Genomic DNA, 15,891 nt, shown 5'->3' with positions numbered 1-15,891 from the left:
CTGGCCACCCACACAGCAGTTCAGACCAGGGCGGCTACACTAGGGGAGGGGCTCGTGAAACAGGCCTTTAGGAGGAGCAGCTGAGAGAGCTCAGTGGCATTGGCTTGGGGGTACAGGACAAGGATGGCCTCCCACTGTCAGTCTGGGTCCTTCCTCCCGTGGCTCTGTCCTGATACTCTGCAGTCTGAATGCTTCCCTTTATCATGCTCTCTGTTATCCAGCACAATGCCAATGATCCCCTTCCACATGAGGCTGAGGTCAATTCACGACATGTGAGTCTGTTAGCTGACACGTGACCTTCTTTTTTTTTCTTTTTGACAGGCAGAGTGGATAGTGAGAGAGAGAGACAGAGAGAAAGGTCTTCCTTTTTGCCGTTGGTTCGCCCTCCAATGGCTGCTGCGGCCAGCGCATCGCGCTGATCCGAAGCCAGGAGCCAGGTGCTTCTCCTGGTCTCCCATGCAGGTGCAGGGCCCAATCACTTGGGCCATCCTCCACTGCCTTCCCGGGCCATAGCAGAGAGCTGGCCTGGAAGAGGGGCAACCGGGATAGAATCCGGCGCCCTAACTGGGACTAGAACCTGGTGTGCCGGCGCTGCAAGGCGGAGGATTAGCCTGTTGAGCCACGGCTCCAGCCGACGTGACCTTCTTTGTCTGAGCACCTGTATAAGTGTCATCAGTCACTCTGAAATCCAGTACTTTGCTGGAGGGTGGTTAAGAGGGTGGTTAAGAGAGGAAGATGTTGGATGGTGGTTCATTGCTTTCGTCTTCAAATTCAAGACAGCATGTCCAACACAGTACTACCTTTCACTTCCCAAGTGTTTCTCCCACTTCTTCATTTTTTTTAATTGGACAGGTAGAGTTATAGACAGTGAGAAAGAGACAGAGGGAAAGGTCTTCCTTCTGTTGGTTCACTCCCCTAGTGGCTGCGCTGATCCGAAGCCAGGAGCCAGGTATACTTCCTCCCGGGCTCCCATGCGGGTGCAGGGCCCAAGCACTTGGGCCATCCTCCACTGCCCTCCCGGGCCACAGCAGAGAGCTGCACTGGAGGAGGAGCAACCGGGTCTAGCTCCCGGCGTCCCAACCGGGACTAGAACCCGGGGTGCCGGTGCCGCAGGCGGAGGATTAGCCAAGTGAGCCATGGCGCCAGCCTGCATTTCTCCCACTTCTTAGGAACTGAGCTTCGATCAGAAACCTGCCCCTCTGTGAGACTGCTGAGAGATGTCAGGTAGAGACAGCCTCAGGAACCCATGCAGCTATCGATGTATTCAGTTCCCAGCTTGGAATAAGAAACTCTTCCACGTGCTGTGGAAGATATCTCAGTAGTTTCAGTCACCTTCTCTCTACCTTCAGGGCTGTAACCCAAAGGACATTTGATTATGAGACAAATCGAAGTTGACTCACTGCCCATTGGGAAAACAAAGAGCCTGCTGGTAATTCCCAGGGAGAAACGACATGGTGTCCAAAATCACAGCCCAGAGCAAATTATCTAAGGACAGAGCTGGGTATATCGGGGAGGGCCAAGGGTGAACTTTGGCGGAACCAGGGGACCTCTGCAGGGAGCAGCAATGCTACGTGTCACACGGAGGGCAGGTGATTCTGTGTAGAGTCCACAGTCCCTGGGCAGCAGTGAAGGGCAGGGCAGCAGGCTAGGTTACACTGAAGGACCCCAAGTTTGGGAATCCAATGCGCTCGGGTGGTCGCCCAAAGACCCAAACTCCAGACCGGTAGATGCAAAAGCAAGAGGATTCTTATTAGACGTTTGCGCAAACGGGCTCCCTGTCACTTGAGGCAAAGAGAAGCCCCGAGCCGAGCCGCAGTTACAAGCAACTTTTAAAGGCAAAAACCACAAGATTAACATATTTCGCGGGCTTCGGCTTGACCGGCTAGTTTAAAGGTTGCCATGAGTACTCATTGGGTCCTTTAGATGGGGAGAGGTTGCCCAGGGCGGGAGTTACAATTAGTTTCTTTTCTGGGGGAAACCGAAACATTCAGAGAACAGAAACTCTAGGGAACTCGAAACTTAGAGTGTGTTAGCTAATCTTGGGGGAAGGGGCATCTGGCACTTGTTCCCACGCACGGGCTTTTCAAACCCCAGTTTCTAAAATGTTACAAGATTTATCCTTAGGCATTAGCAAGCAAAGCTAATGTGTACAGAAGCAAAAGATCTGCAGTTAGCTCTTAGCCACACTTGTCACAAAGCACACCAAACACCGGAGTAAGGGTCCCTCGGGTTTTTCACCACGGTTGGATGCAGGCACTTGGGGGAACGACAGGGAATGGACACAAGCGTACCAGCAAGAGCTGAGGCTGCACTCTAACACCCTCACTTGGGCAGAGCTAGCTCTCAAGGATCCAACCATGGGCAATGGCCAAGAGGTGCAGACTCAGCTGCATTTGTTTAACCAGGTTTCAGTACATGGACAGGCTTCAGCAACCTTGTTTCTGTTTGCAGAGAGGCTGTGTAGTGCTTAGCAGAGAAAGAATTGGAGTCAGAAGGACGGCCCCAGGCCGGGTGCAGGGTGAAGCATGGAGGCCCCGGCCGGGTGCAGGGTGAAGCATGGAGGCCCCGTGGAGGCCCCAGATGAATGCAGACCCTGTTACTCCAGCCCTGCCACCAGATCCTGGGGAACTCCTAACTCCTGGGTTCCTCATGTGTGTGGCCTGTCTGATCTGTCCTGGAACAGGGCACTGTACCGAAAGCACCGGGGAAGTTTCTGACGCGTGGTGTCACTTTCATAGCGGGGAGCTGGCTGTTTTTGTAACAGCACTGGACCCTCCCAGACCTTGTCGCTCTGACACACCATTGCTGCTGTATGTTCTCTGGAATGTGCCACAGATCGTGCAACATAGCAGGACATGGAATAACTAGCCAAACAAGGGCCTTCATGCACTAAATTGGGTCTACACTTCAGCACAGAAGACACCCAACAACATCTGGCAGAGGAGCTGGGTGGAGCTCAGAGTCGCCAAAATTGCGGCCAGGAACCAGCTGATTGCCTACCTCCAAGCTGAGTTCGCATCCAAAGAACTATTTTCATTCATTTTGTAGTCATCCAGAAACTCTAGCCCTTGCTTAAACTTGGTCCAATTTCTCTCTCTCTCTCTCTCTCTCTCTCTCTCTCTCTCTCTCTCCCTCTGTGTGTGTTTGTGTATGTGTCTCTCTCTCTCTCACACACACACACACAAACACCACTAAACCCATGTATACACACACGGACCCATATACACACACACATATTGAGTAGACACACAATTGTTACAATTTTTTGCTGTGACCTGCCCAGCCAGCAGTGGAGTAGCAGTCAGGGCTTTCAGGCCTCAGTTTCAGGGAGAGTCACCCTCTGCCTCACAGAGCCTTACACTTGAGGGGCATCAATCACCTGTTTCTTGCTCTATGCTCACCCTCACTGGCACAAGAGCCCAGGAGACATCCCAGAGCTACCCCAGGTAGCAGATGTCTTTCTGCCTTACCTCACACCCAGAAGGGCCTGAACAGAGTAACTTTCAATGTCAGGATGCTCTCTGAGCACGAAGACCCACGCCCTGAGGATCTGGTCCCTGACCCAGCTTCAACACAGGGAACTGCCACAATAGGAAATGCAGATTCCTTAAGGCCTCAGTTCAGGGCAGTTACTCTCCTCTGCCCTCCACCGGGGCCCCAGCTGCTCAGCCATCTTTCCCTGGTTCTGTGGGTCTCAGAGGACATCTCTCCATCTTCCTCCTATGATGGCTGCTGCTGGACTCTACCCTTCTCTGCTAGGGTGTGTGTGGCCTATCCCTGCATCTCCACTCCCACCACAGGGCCTTCCACAGAGCGGAAGCACAGTGGATGTGGAAAGGATACATGAGCCAGTGAGCACAGGAACTTGTTTATTAACACTTAGTAGCTTTCAATTTCCCTATCAGCCTAGCAAATCCAGCTGTGCGTGTACATGCAAAATAACTTTACAGGATTGCCATCATGGGGTAAAGGATGAATGGATGAGTTCTCCTTGCTTGTCTCTGGCCATCTCATCCATTTTGCTGCTAAATTCTTTCCCTTTCCAAAGAAATATCTGTTCCACTGCTATGATATCTTGAACCAGAACAAAGAGAGGTGCATTTTTCAATTTCATGAGCAAATAGCAAAACTCTTATGCCAAAATTCTACGTTCAGCAATAAGTGTGTAATGATGGAGCAGAACCTACACTGATACAGAATCTAAAGACATCTGCTTAATAGGAAAACCATTTTAAATACCATAACGGGCGAAAAAACAAAAAGAGTACTTTCTAGATAACTTGCACTGAAGTGGAACACAAAACCTCGAGACCCATGACTGTAAAAGGCACGCTGGCCTCCACTAGTCAGAACTCTCACTGCTGCATTCCAGGTACGAATAACGAATAGGCCACCTTTCACAGGGGAGAGAAGCTACCCACCCAAACCCTGGCTCAACCCTGCCACCCTCACTCCCACTGGCACCACCTGCATCTGCTGCTGGCATACCCCCTTCCTCATCTCTCACGGCCTTTCCTTTCACTGAGGGGTGGAATCTGGGATCATTCCTACTGCACTTGGCTAAATACTGCAGGACTCTCATCGTGCTGGTTTCAGCGTGGGCCCTTGGACCCCAGAGAAACTCATAGTGAGCATTGCTGCTCTTGGATGCCTGCCGGTACTCCAGGTAGCCTGCCTGCACCCAGTCTTTGGTGACGAGCTTCCTGGGCTCCCCGTAGATGCAATGATCCACCCCAATGAACAGCCCCATTACACTCAGAGCTTCCCAGATCTGCCCCTCATGGACACGCCCACCGCCGATGAACACGATACCCAGGATGGCTATCAAGAGCCCAGTCTTGGGTATGCTCTGATCATCCCCCAGCACATCATGGCAAGTGAGGCCCAGTGCAGGGACAAGCACATACAAATGGCCAGTGGGGTCTGCCTGCTTCATCTCAATGCCAAAGATCAGATGGATGCACTCAAAGGCTTTGCAGAAGATCCCAGGGAAGTAGTCTTCATACTTCTCGGTGACACAACTCAGCATCCCTTCCACGGTGATCGGCTCCCTCCTGAGATACTTGAGGAGCAGCAGCCTCACCAGCTCAGCCATCTTCTCGGCCAGTGCACCTCGGAGCTTAGACTCTGTATCTGCCAGGCACTGCCAGGTGCTCCGGCCCTCTTCTTCCTGCCAGGTGGAGCTCTCATCAGATTGGCTGTATGCAGAAGATGATTTGGCAGTGCTGGAGGAGGCTCCATGAGGGTTCTCAGGAGGACTAGGGACCCCAGCTGCAGGCTCCTCCTTGTGGGTACCCTGAATTAGAGCAGAGGGGGAGCAGCCGGCAGTAGTGGCCTCCTCTTCTCCGTACGCGGGCAGATGAGCATGCTCTCCTTGGGCCTGAAGGCCTCCCTCAAACTTGCAGAGGCGATGTTTCCGACCATGAGGCATCATAGCTTTCCCGGGGGCAGCTGGCACGAGGGCCGGCAGCGGCTGTGATGGGGACCCACAGTCCTGGGGGAGAGACAGAGGGTGTGAGTGAGTGCAACTGAGAATCTCAGCGGTGGAAGCTGTGACAAAGGCCCACGTACGAGGTATCTCTCAGAGTGGTGAATGCAGGCCTCACGGGGCTCCTTTCCTGCTGGTGGGGCTGTCGTCGTTGAAGTGGAAGGAAGGACTGAGAGACACGGTTAGCCTGGGTGCAACCAGCTGGCCAGTAGTGTGCAAGGCTTCAGGGTTGAAGTAGAGTAGGTAGGGCCATGAGCCGTGGGTTCCTCACTCCTGTGAGAAGCAGGAGAGGGGGGCCCTAAATTCTGTTTTGGTAACTGCACCTAACCCTGATTCTCCGCATAGTATGTTCTGTGACCTGAGAGCACTGCCTAAGGACAAGCGGTTCACCTGGTGCTTCCCGCAGCTTCTGTTTGAAGAACTCAGGCTTCAGACTGCAAGCATTACTCCAGGCCCTCGACCTCACTGGAGAATGGACCAGAATCACTGAGGTTCCCGCTTTGCTCGTGTAGATGGTCCCCTCTACACCCACTCATAATTCTCACTTTGTTGGGGAAGGATCTGGAAGCCTCCAACGGCCTACAAGTACGTCTGAGAGCTAGAGTATGACTCCCACAGAGGGAACAAAAAGCAGCTAAGGTCCCACATCTGGCCACGTCTCACCTGGGGTGACAGGCAGAGGGGACCTATTTCAGTGGGTTGGGTGATCCTGGGGTGAGCAGCTGGCTCAGTCCCACTACAATGATTGGCAGGACCTTGGAACCTCCCCCTCCTGACCTGAGTCCCAGCAGTTCTCACCAACAAGTCCTTGAGTTTGCTGAGACCAATGATTCCCAAATAGGACAGGGCACTTTAGCCTGAGAGACCTGTTGTAGGCATGTGGGTTGGATGCAGGCATTGGTCTCCTCTGTTTAGAGGTGGGGGCTCCCCTTTTCACCCATACCTTATCTGTCTACATTCCTGCCTGAGCCTGCCCTTCCTCACCCCTGGCCCACTGAGATCAGCTGATATCAACCATTAGATGAAGACTTCATGTCCCTGACCAATGCCCACCTGCTTGCCCCTGCTGTAAGTGAACATGCCAAGTAAGGCCCTCCTAACCTGCTCCCTTCACCGAAGAGAGCAGCGACGTCCAGTCCCCATGGGGCCCTTCATTCTGAGCTGGTCGTACCCTCAGTTCCTATGAATGGGCTATACCGTGGGTCAGGTTTGGGGGCCTCTCCCTCCGCTCACACAGTGCAGTTCCCTCTGCTGACAGAGTCCAAGAACTGCACCTGTACCACGTGGCAAAACGAGAGGCTCCCACATCCATCCGCCTACCCTGCCCTGAGGATTCCAATCTCTGGCAGTTCTCTACTTTGGGGGTTTGGGTTACTTTCACGCCTTCTTCCTCACTAACATCCCTTACTGCGTGACCTGCTGGATCCTGGACTCCTCCCTCTGCTCCCTGTCTGTGGCTCCCTCCCCTGACTTGATGTCTCCCTCAACCTAATCACAGCTCTGTGACACCTGGACAGGAAGGGGGAGGTGCAGAACATCTGATGGTCACACTGCTGAGGTGCCCCCAGGGCCCGAGCATGAGTGAGAGTTCCATTTGTCCTCTGTTGTATAAATTACCCCAGATCCTCCTCCTGTTTCCTACCTGGAATCCTTGCAGAGCATCTCCCACTCCCCCCAGTTCTCCTGCCCCCATGATGAGCCATTGCACTTCCCTCACAATTCCCTGAAGGGTTTCAAGGGCAACCTCACAGTCACAGCAGAGGCTGGGTTGGCTGTTTTCTGCCCTGGTTTCCTGGGTCTCTCGGTCCTCATCCTGACTCTGTGGACGACCTGAATCTCACCCCGTGACCACCGGAGGCTGTGCTGCTGTGCTGCTTCTTCTCGGCCCCTAAGTGAACCTCAGCAGGGGATGTGGAAGTCGGGTACACTGGAATCCAGTCTCCATGCCCGGGCTCTGCCTGGGCTTTCAGAAGGGGCCAGGCTTGGGCCCTCTGCCCTGGAGGCCTTGGTCCCCGTCCTCCTGCCTAGGTCCTTCCTCGACTTCAGCCAGGACCTGGGCCCTCCTTCTGCTCACTTGAGGCCCTGCCTCTCTGCTTCTGACAGGCCCCAAAGCTCTCTGAGGTCCAGAGGCAGAAGACGGGAAACACGTCTCCGATCGCCCTGCACGGGGCCTTACAGGCTGATGGCAGGCGCAGGCTTCCATGGGGGTTCTCTCGCCCCTCCTCCACCCCTGATCTGGAGTCTAAGCCCCTTCCCTCTTCTCTCTCTCCTTCCCTGGGTGCCGCCGGGCCTGGGCACACGTCCCCTCACTCCAAGTCCCCTCACTCCAAGCCCCTCCCCCTCTCAGACCGCCATGGCCGAGTTCAGACGACTGCGCCTGGTCACCATGTGCAAGGCTTTCCAAGTTTGATCACAAGGGCAGGGATGGACACAGTGGGTCCCCGCAGGCTTCCCACAACGTCCTCACCTCGGTAACCAGGCAGAGTCTGTCGCCCGGACCTCGGCCGAGCTGTCTTCCCCGTCAAAGCGAGGCTCTGACTGCCAGGGTCCCCGGATGTGGAACGGGCGAGCCGCGTTCAACTCAACACTTGAGCCCCGGGTGGGAGCGGGGTCGACGGCAGGGGCAGAGCAGGACACGCCGGGGCCCTCTGTCTGGTGCAGGGCCTTCCCGGGTGGCCCTCTCAGTGTCTCACCTTGACTAGGAACACAGTTTCTTCTCTTCCTCTCTGCGGACGGGAGCGTGTGTCTCAGACGCGCCCCTGCCACCACAGAACCGGAAGTCCCGGTAGGGCACTTCCGGCTACTGTGCTCGGGGCCTCCCGGGGCTGAACACAGAGGCGGGATGGAGTTCTCTGGGGGTCACTCTGTCCTCCCTGAGATCCTCCCCTGGTAGCCTGGCACAGCCTGGGCCCCCATCCCCTGGAGACTTCCGTCCGCTCCCCACTGCCCAAGTCCCACCGTCCTCGAACAGTGGTTGGGAGAGGGAGAGAAGATGCTGACAGCTGTGCTAAGGCACCCCTGGGCTGACAGCAAGGGCGCGGCAGGATTTTGTGCTACCCATCCATCCTTCCACAGGGTCCTCCCCTTCGTCGCTGCCAGAGCCAGGACACCGGACCTCTGCCGACCTGTATCTGCTCCCCTCAGACCAAGGCGCCACTCCCAGGGTCCCCTGACCTGTTCCTGGGGGGCTTGGAGTGAGTGGTGAAGCTCCCAGTGCTGCCTGTGCTCTCCCAGGGCTGAGAGCAGAAGCTGGGCTCAATCTCCTGGGGTATCGTCTGTTGTTCTGGGGTTGGGGGTCCCCTCGGTCTTCGTCCTCGAGGGCCCACGTCTTGCACCTGCCACCTTAACTACATGGCCCAGCCGCGATGTCGCCCCTCCTTCTCACCTCTGGGCAGCTCTCCGGGAGCACTGTGTGTAGAGAATGGCTATCATCCCGAGCAGCTCTCTGGCTGAGGCACTGCAGCACCCATGAGCACAGTGCACTGCGAGGGGAGAAGGGCCTCTCTCATGGGGTCCCTTCAGCAACCAGGCATGGGCTTTGGAAACCTCACCTTCTGAAAGAGTTCTTTTATGCTGAATAGGATGAACTACAGCAGCAGATTGGGGTGTGTGTTGCTGTTTTGGTTCTATCTGTCTTTTCATAGGGCAGTGCAGGGGTTTTCACATTTTACTGCTTATGCATAGTAAGAGATATATTTCACATCTCATCCAACTGTATGTCTAGATTAGATAGACAACAGTTGTGATCTGGATTATACTTATGTTTTTATATATACAGAAATTCATCTTTGTACACATACAGGTATACATGATACACACATGTTTTATATATGCATGCAATTATATTTTTTCATGCATATATAGATTGTGTATACTGGTAGACTCCCATCAGCATCCCCTATTTTGTCATTGGCTATCCGTTATGAGAAAACCCAATTTCCCTTTCATCATGTGTTTTGCAAGATGAGAGCCCATTGTTCCCTCTCTGGTTTTGGTCATGAGGGTTTGGACATTCTAGCCTGGGCTACCTGCTATCTCATGCAAGCAGGCAGGCTCTGTTTGATCTAGCTGTTTCTAATCTGGTATTTGTAAGCAAGTAAAACAAGCAATTTTCATTTAAAGATGTAGCACAAGCAGTTTTAGTTCTTTTCAGGTTTTTTTTTTTTCCTGAGGTTTTCTTTCTGTCTTCTCTGCACCCTAGTTACGTCCTGCCTCATTATGAAATGGAAATGCCCTTTAAATATTGCTTTGCTAGATGAGTTTAATTAGAATTCACCAGGAATTTCTTCTGCATGATTTCCTGTACCTCTGGTACGACCAATTTTTTTTTTCTATGCCCTCTTGTGGGTAGGGAATTATGACTGGAAGATTTTCCTAAGGTTAAATGGTGCTTTTCATTTCTTGAATGCAATCCACTTGTCCTTCCAATTCACTGCTATGCTGACTACACCATTGGTTCATTTTGGAATTTGCTGCTGCAGTGGTGAACTGGGATCTAGTCATATGGTCACAGGTGTTGAGAAGATGAAGGCAGTCGGGCTCCCTCGCTGTCATTTGCTAAGCCCAGAAGCTGTAACAGTTCTGCAAGCCAGCCAGTCAAGAAGCTGACACACTTTTGCTATGATACTGCTTTTTGTAAGGATACATAAGATCCTGTGGCAAAGTGGAGCACAGACCTTCTGGGCGTTCTTCTTTGGTGCTGCAACAATTAACTGAAGACTATGTGGGAGTCCTCACCTTCCGCCAAGAAAATAAAGAGGTGTGAATTTTCCACACAGGCTCTTCAGTTTTCCTCCACCTTTCTGAATCTGGATCTCATCGTCCTGGAGCTGAGGTCCTGCATTACATATGAGGTAGCTGGCAGGATCTATCTCAGGCCAGTATGGGGCCTTCTGCCGAACTGGAGGGTGGGATGCCGGGTGGCCAGGCATGAGTAGGTGGTGCTTGCTGGCTACAGCTTTGTCTGTCTGAACACTTCCTCCAGGAGGGGCTGAAGTGCGTGGCTCGTGCGCTAGTGCAGAGATTGCCTTGTATGTGTGCAGAGAGACACCAGAGAAGAAAGACGGCCGGGCAGCAACAGGAGCAAAAGCACTGGCGTTTCTAACAGCTTTGCAGACAGAGCCCGATCCTAGGTCACAGGTGGATGCTCAAGAATGGCACCTTCATCATGCCCAAGGGAAGGAAAGAGAGAATCGGAAGGCACGGGAAGACAGGGTTTGTGTTATGGAACCCGGGGTCACCACCCTTCAGCTACCCGACACAAGTGAAACAAATGGTACCTGTAGTGCTCGATTCCTTCAGTGGAAAGCAAGATGCTGAGCCTGCAGTTCTATTCAAAGCCCTTCCAGTAGTCGCTCAAAATAGAAAGACTCAGCAAGAGAGCGTTCCTCAGGGGCAACCATGGGCATCACTCCCCATCCCCACCCCCCCCCCCCGCCCCATCCCATGGAGGTAGATCATTCAGTGTTCTACCTGTATACTCAGGCAGGACTAGCAGATTTAGGGTCTCAATTTAGGCAGAAAACTTGGGAATCTGCTGCAGCTTGGCTGCTCTGCTTATGGGATGAAGGGTGGATGGGACTTGCCCTTGGGACTGGAAATGGGAAAACTGGCATCCCTGACTGTGCACTGTGCTCTATAGTAGAGGCCTTGCACCCTTCTTCCACAAGGCTATCTACATATCATGGTTTGGTAGTGGCATACCCGTGAGTGCATATGTTCCATTATGTAGATGATGTGATGTCAACTGTGACTATCTAGCAGATTTGGAAGCAGCTATACCCATTGTACTGAGCCATTAAAGGCATGAAAGGTCATTGGCTGGGCAGTTAATGAGTCCAAAATGCAGGGACCAGGATTCTCTGTAGGAGTTGTCTGGTAGGGTAGGAGAAAGTTCATTTCTCAGGCTGTTAGAGTCAAACTTCAGTCCTTTTCCACCCCAATGACCATCAAGCAGTTGAAGGACTTTGTATAATTGCTGGGATACAGCAGCGAGTATTTATGCTTCTTCTGGCACACATTCTGAGGTACTTACACTGCTTGAAAAAAAGGCATGGGGCAGGTATGGGGAGAGCAGAAGGCAAGTATGCTTCAAAGGAGCCAAGCACAATGTACAGAACCTATAGACCTCCAGTGTGTTTTATCCGATCTCCCACCCCCAGCCCCCACCTTGTGAGCTTGACGTACATGCCACTGCAGAAGGGTTTGGTTGGGTCCTTTGGCGGTTTTGGATACAACCCCAAAAGCAAAATCTATACAAGCAAATCCAGTAAGTTGGATTTTACAAAAAAACATTTCTCAGTGCTTACATTCGGGTGCAGTAGGTTAAGCCACTGCTTTGTGACATGGCATCCCATCAGAGTCCTGGTTTGAGTCCTGGCTACTCTGATTCCAAACCAGAAAGGCAGCAGACAGTGGCCCAAATAATCTGGACCTTGCCAGCCACGTTGGGACCCAGATAGAGTTCCTGGCTCCTCATTCATCTTGGCATAGTCCTGACCAGTGCAGCCATTTGGCAAAGGAACCAGAGGATGGAAAATATTCTCTCTCTCTCTCTCTCTCTCTCTCTCTCTCTCTCTCTCTCCTATTTATTGTAGGAGTTTGTAAAGGATTGATGACAATTCTTTCATAAACATTTGGTGTATTTCAATAGTGAAGCCATTTGGACTTGAAAGTTTATTTTGGGGGGACAATTTAATCTGCAAGTTCAGTTTCATTAATGGTGGTAGGGTGATCTGGATGACGTATTTCTTCTGGTCTGAGCCTCAGTAGTTAATGTATTTCAGGGACTGATCCAGTTTATGTAAGTACTTCGAATTTATTGAACACAGCAGACATGGAGAGGGAGGTGATGGGCAAAGAACCACAAGCCCCCAGCATCACAATGGAGAGGAAGAGAAGGCTGCCTCAACCCAGGTACAGGTGCAAAAGGAAGATGAAACGCCCCCCTTATGCTCTGCCTCTTCTTCTCCTCGACTTTCTACAAAGACTCTTGCTTGGCCCTCACCTGACACAAACCTCCACTCATCCCAAACCTTTTCAGCGAAGTCCCTGCTCCCACCTCCCTCCATTCCCTATTTCATCAAATAAAGGCCGTTCTGTGATCTGTCTGCTGTCCTTCCAGAACCCTAAGAGACACAAGAAGTTAGATGGACCCCTGCAAGGAAGTTTGAGTAAAACAGCCCCTCCAAAAATCACCACCTCTTCCATGCAGTGGAAGAATGGGAGAGGGACAATGCCATTGGGTCCTTATCACTGACAGAATGAGAAATCCATAAAAGTGAGCCAGACCTGAGAAATTGTAGGGACCAATACAGATAGATCCTGCCTACTCCTTAGCCACCTCCCCTGCTTACAACAACTTACGAAACTCTAGTACAACAACAGTCAGGAAATTGACATTGGTACAGTCAGAAGACAGAACGGTTCCACCAGCACAAAGGTTCCTCATATTGTCCTGTTATAGGTATAGCCCATTTACTCTCACACCCACCTCCTCTTCAAACCAAAGCAATCTCTGATCTGGTTTACATTTGTATATTTGCTAAAAAATAAAGCTCTATACAGGGCTGGCGCTGTGGTGTGGCAGGTAAAGCTGTTGCCTGCATTGCTGACACCCCACATGGATGCCAGTTTGAGTCCCAGCTGCTCCACTTCCGATCCAGCTCTCTGCTTTGGATGGGAAATCAGGAGAAGATGTCTCAAGTCCTTGGGCCCCTGCACTCGCCTGGGAGACCCCGGAAGAAACTCCTGGCTCCTGGGTTTGGATCAGCGCAGCTCCAGCCTTTGTGGCCAACTGGGGAGTGAACTAGCAGAAGATTCTCTCTCTCTCTCTCTCTCTCTCTCTCTCTCTCTCTCTAGCTCTCCTTCCCTCTGTGTGTAACTCTGCCTTTCAAATAAATAAATAAATCTTTAAAAAATATAGCTGTAAGAACACTTGTGTACAGGATTCTTTGTGAGTACGAATTGCCTATTCTCTAGGATCAATGCTCTGGAGTGTGATTGCTGGGTTGTATGGCAGTTACAGGTATAGATTCTTAAGTTAATCGAGTTTACTACAAGAACATATCAGATGGAACAGAAATTGAGTAGCATATACAGAGTCTCCAAGTACTGAGTCTCTCTCCTGCAAAAACTCCCCATACTGTTAACATCTTGCATTATTGTGCTACACTTGTTGCACTGAATGAGCCGATAACAATACTGATCCATTGTTTTTAACTGAAACCCACACTTTACATTAAGAATCCACCCCCTCTTTGGTCTTGCGTGGTTCTATAGGTTTTATCACATGCATAATATTATGTATTCTCCAGTACATTATCACACGGCATGTTTTCCCTGCTCTTCATGTTTTCCCTGTGCTTCCCTCACCCATCCCTTCCTTGCCGTCCTCACAACTCTGGCAGCCACAGATCCTTTTACTGTCTCAACAGTTTTGAGATTTCAGGGTGTCTTCTAGTTGGAACCACACAGGTTGTAGCCCTTGCAACCCCTGGCTATATCTGGCCTGATATGGGCCCCTCCTCTGCCTTTTGTTTCTTGTCCGGGAGGGAACCTCTAGCTCTGAGACATTGTCTCAGGACATCCGAGGGATGTGGGCTCTGTCAGAAGAAACTGAGGATTGTAAGTGAGCACAGAGAGGAGCGTCCACACCAATGCAGCCGAAGCAAGATAGATTCTGGCTCACTCTCCAGTAAGATTCAGGGGCCTCGGGTGGTGCTTGCAATGTGAAGCCTCAGGCTCTCCTCAGTTCCTCTCACAGAAGCTCCAGAAACCGGTGGTGAACAGCTTGTCCTTGTGCTCTCAGGTCACAGAACACACAAGGCTCAGGCAGTGCCAAGAATCAAGGTAAGGTGCAGCACCCGAAAGTGGACACGGGAACATACCCACCCCGGAGAGGGAGGGCCCCCATGGCTCTGGGCCCTAACAACCCAGCTGTCATCCCTGAAGACTTTCACACTGCTGGCAGGCTGGCTGCACCCTGGAAAGATGTGTCTCACTGTTCCTCCTTTCACCTCTCAGGGGACAGTCCCACCAGCATGACCAGAGCCCCGTGAGGTGCTTTTTCGCCACCCTGGGAGAAGGCTGGTCAGTGAACTTCTGGCACAGCCCCCAAGGGTGCAATTCTCAGCTGCAATCACTCACACCCCCCTCTCTCCCCCAGGCCTGTGGGTCCCCATCACCCAGATGCTGCCCTTCTTCATGCCAGCTGCCCACAGGAAAGCCATGATGTCCCATGCTCAGAAGAGCCCACTCTCCAAGCTTGAGGGAGGCCTTCAGGCCAGAGAAGCTGCTCGGTTGCCCAAGGATGGGGAAGGGGAGGTCACTGCTGCCGGCCCCTCCTCCTCCTCTCCTCTGAGACCGGGTACCCATAGGAGGAACCAGTGTCTGGGGTACTGAGTCCACCGCAGGGTTCTCAGAGAGGCTCCTCAGCAATTGTAACTTCATCCTTTCCATGCAGCTGATCCGACTGCTGCTCCAGCAACCAGAAAGAAGAGGGCCCAAGCACTTGGCAGGCCTTGGCAAGTACAGAGTCCTTGCTACAATGTGCACTGGATGTGAAGATGGCTGACGTGGAGCAACTCTGCTCCTCATTATTGCAGGAAGGGGCCAGTCACCGTGGAAGAAATGCTGAACCACGTCACCATGTGCATTGGGTGTGAAGACGGCTGACTTGGTGCAACTCTGCGCCTCATTATTACATGAAGAAGCCGGTCAGCGTGGAAGAAATGCTGGACCACGTTACCAAAAATTATGAAGCCTATTTCCCTGGGATCTTCTGCAAAGATTTTGAGTGCATCCATCTCGTCTTTGGCATTGAGATAAACCAGCTGACCCCACTGGCCATTTTTTGTGTTCATGTCCCTGCATTGGGTCTCACCTGCCATGATCAGCTGGCTGATGAACTGACCCTGCTCAAAACCTGTCTCCTCATAGTCATTCTAGGCACAGTGTTGAGACAAGGCAAGTACATCCCAGAGGAGGAGGCGTAGGAACACTGAGTGCAGTGGAGTTGTGTGCTTGGAGGCAGCACTTTATCCATGGGGAGCCCAAGAAACTCATCACCAAAGATTGGGTGCAGGCAAACAAGGTACCTGGAATACCGGCAGGTGGCCCACACTGATCCTGCTCCGTTTGAGTTTCTGTGGGGTCCAAGGGCCCACGCTGAAACCAGTGAGATAAGAGTCCAGCAGTATTTGGCCAAATTCAGCAGCACTGGTCCCAGATTCCACCCATCAGTGAATACAAAGGCTGGGAGAGTTGAGGAAGAGAGCATCCAAGAAGCGAATGCAGCGAGGCCACTGGCAGCAGGGCTGGCAGGGTTGAGCCAGGGCCAGGGCCAGGACCAGTAGCTTCAGCTGACCCCTGTGGAGGCAGACCTGTTCTTTACTCTGTCCTGG

The 15,891-nt window shown here is 52.2% G+C and overlaps 1 protein-coding gene across 1 annotated transcript; it reads right to left on the bottom strand.

Annotated features, from left to right (window-relative positions):
- Positions 1–1,882: 1,882 nt before the first annotated feature.
- Positions 1,883–10,419, bottom strand: LOC133753695 (melanoma-associated antigen 8-like). The gene is made up of 5 exons (XM_062184382.1): positions 10,226–10,419; positions 7,956–8,186; positions 7,238–7,376; positions 4,489–5,494; positions 1,883–1,968 (listed from the first exon to the last, which is right to left on the bottom strand). Exons 1-5 carry the CDS (start codon positions 10,417–10,419, stop codon positions 1,883–1,885), a joined length of 1,656 nt encoding a protein of 551 aa, XP_062040366.1.
- Positions 10,420–15,891: the final 5,472 nt, after the last annotated feature.

The sequence above is a fragment of the Lepus europaeus genome, chromosome X (assembly GCF_033115175.1).
Source record: "Lepus europaeus isolate LE1 chromosome X, mLepTim1.pri, whole genome shotgun sequence".
Lineage (NCBI taxonomy): Eukaryota > Metazoa > Chordata > Mammalia > Lagomorpha > Leporidae > Lepus > Lepus europaeus.
This window is presented reverse-complemented; position numbering and strand designations above follow the sequence as displayed.

Bases quoted from the DNA above. Each gene is read 5' to 3' on its own strand.
- LOC133753695 (XM_062184382.1), bottom strand. From the start codon at position 10,419: ATGCCTGGCCACCCGGCATCCCACCCTCCAGTTCGGCAGAAGGCCCCA. The intron at 7,377-7,955 runs GTGAGGACGTTG...AGGTTCACTTAG, and splicing joins GACTCTGCCTGGTTACCGAG to GGGCCGAGAAGAAGCAGCAC. The intron at 1,969-4,488 runs GTATGCCAGCAG...GGTTTCCCCCAG, and splicing joins CGTGAGAGATGAGGAAGGGG to AAAAGAAACTAATTGTAACT.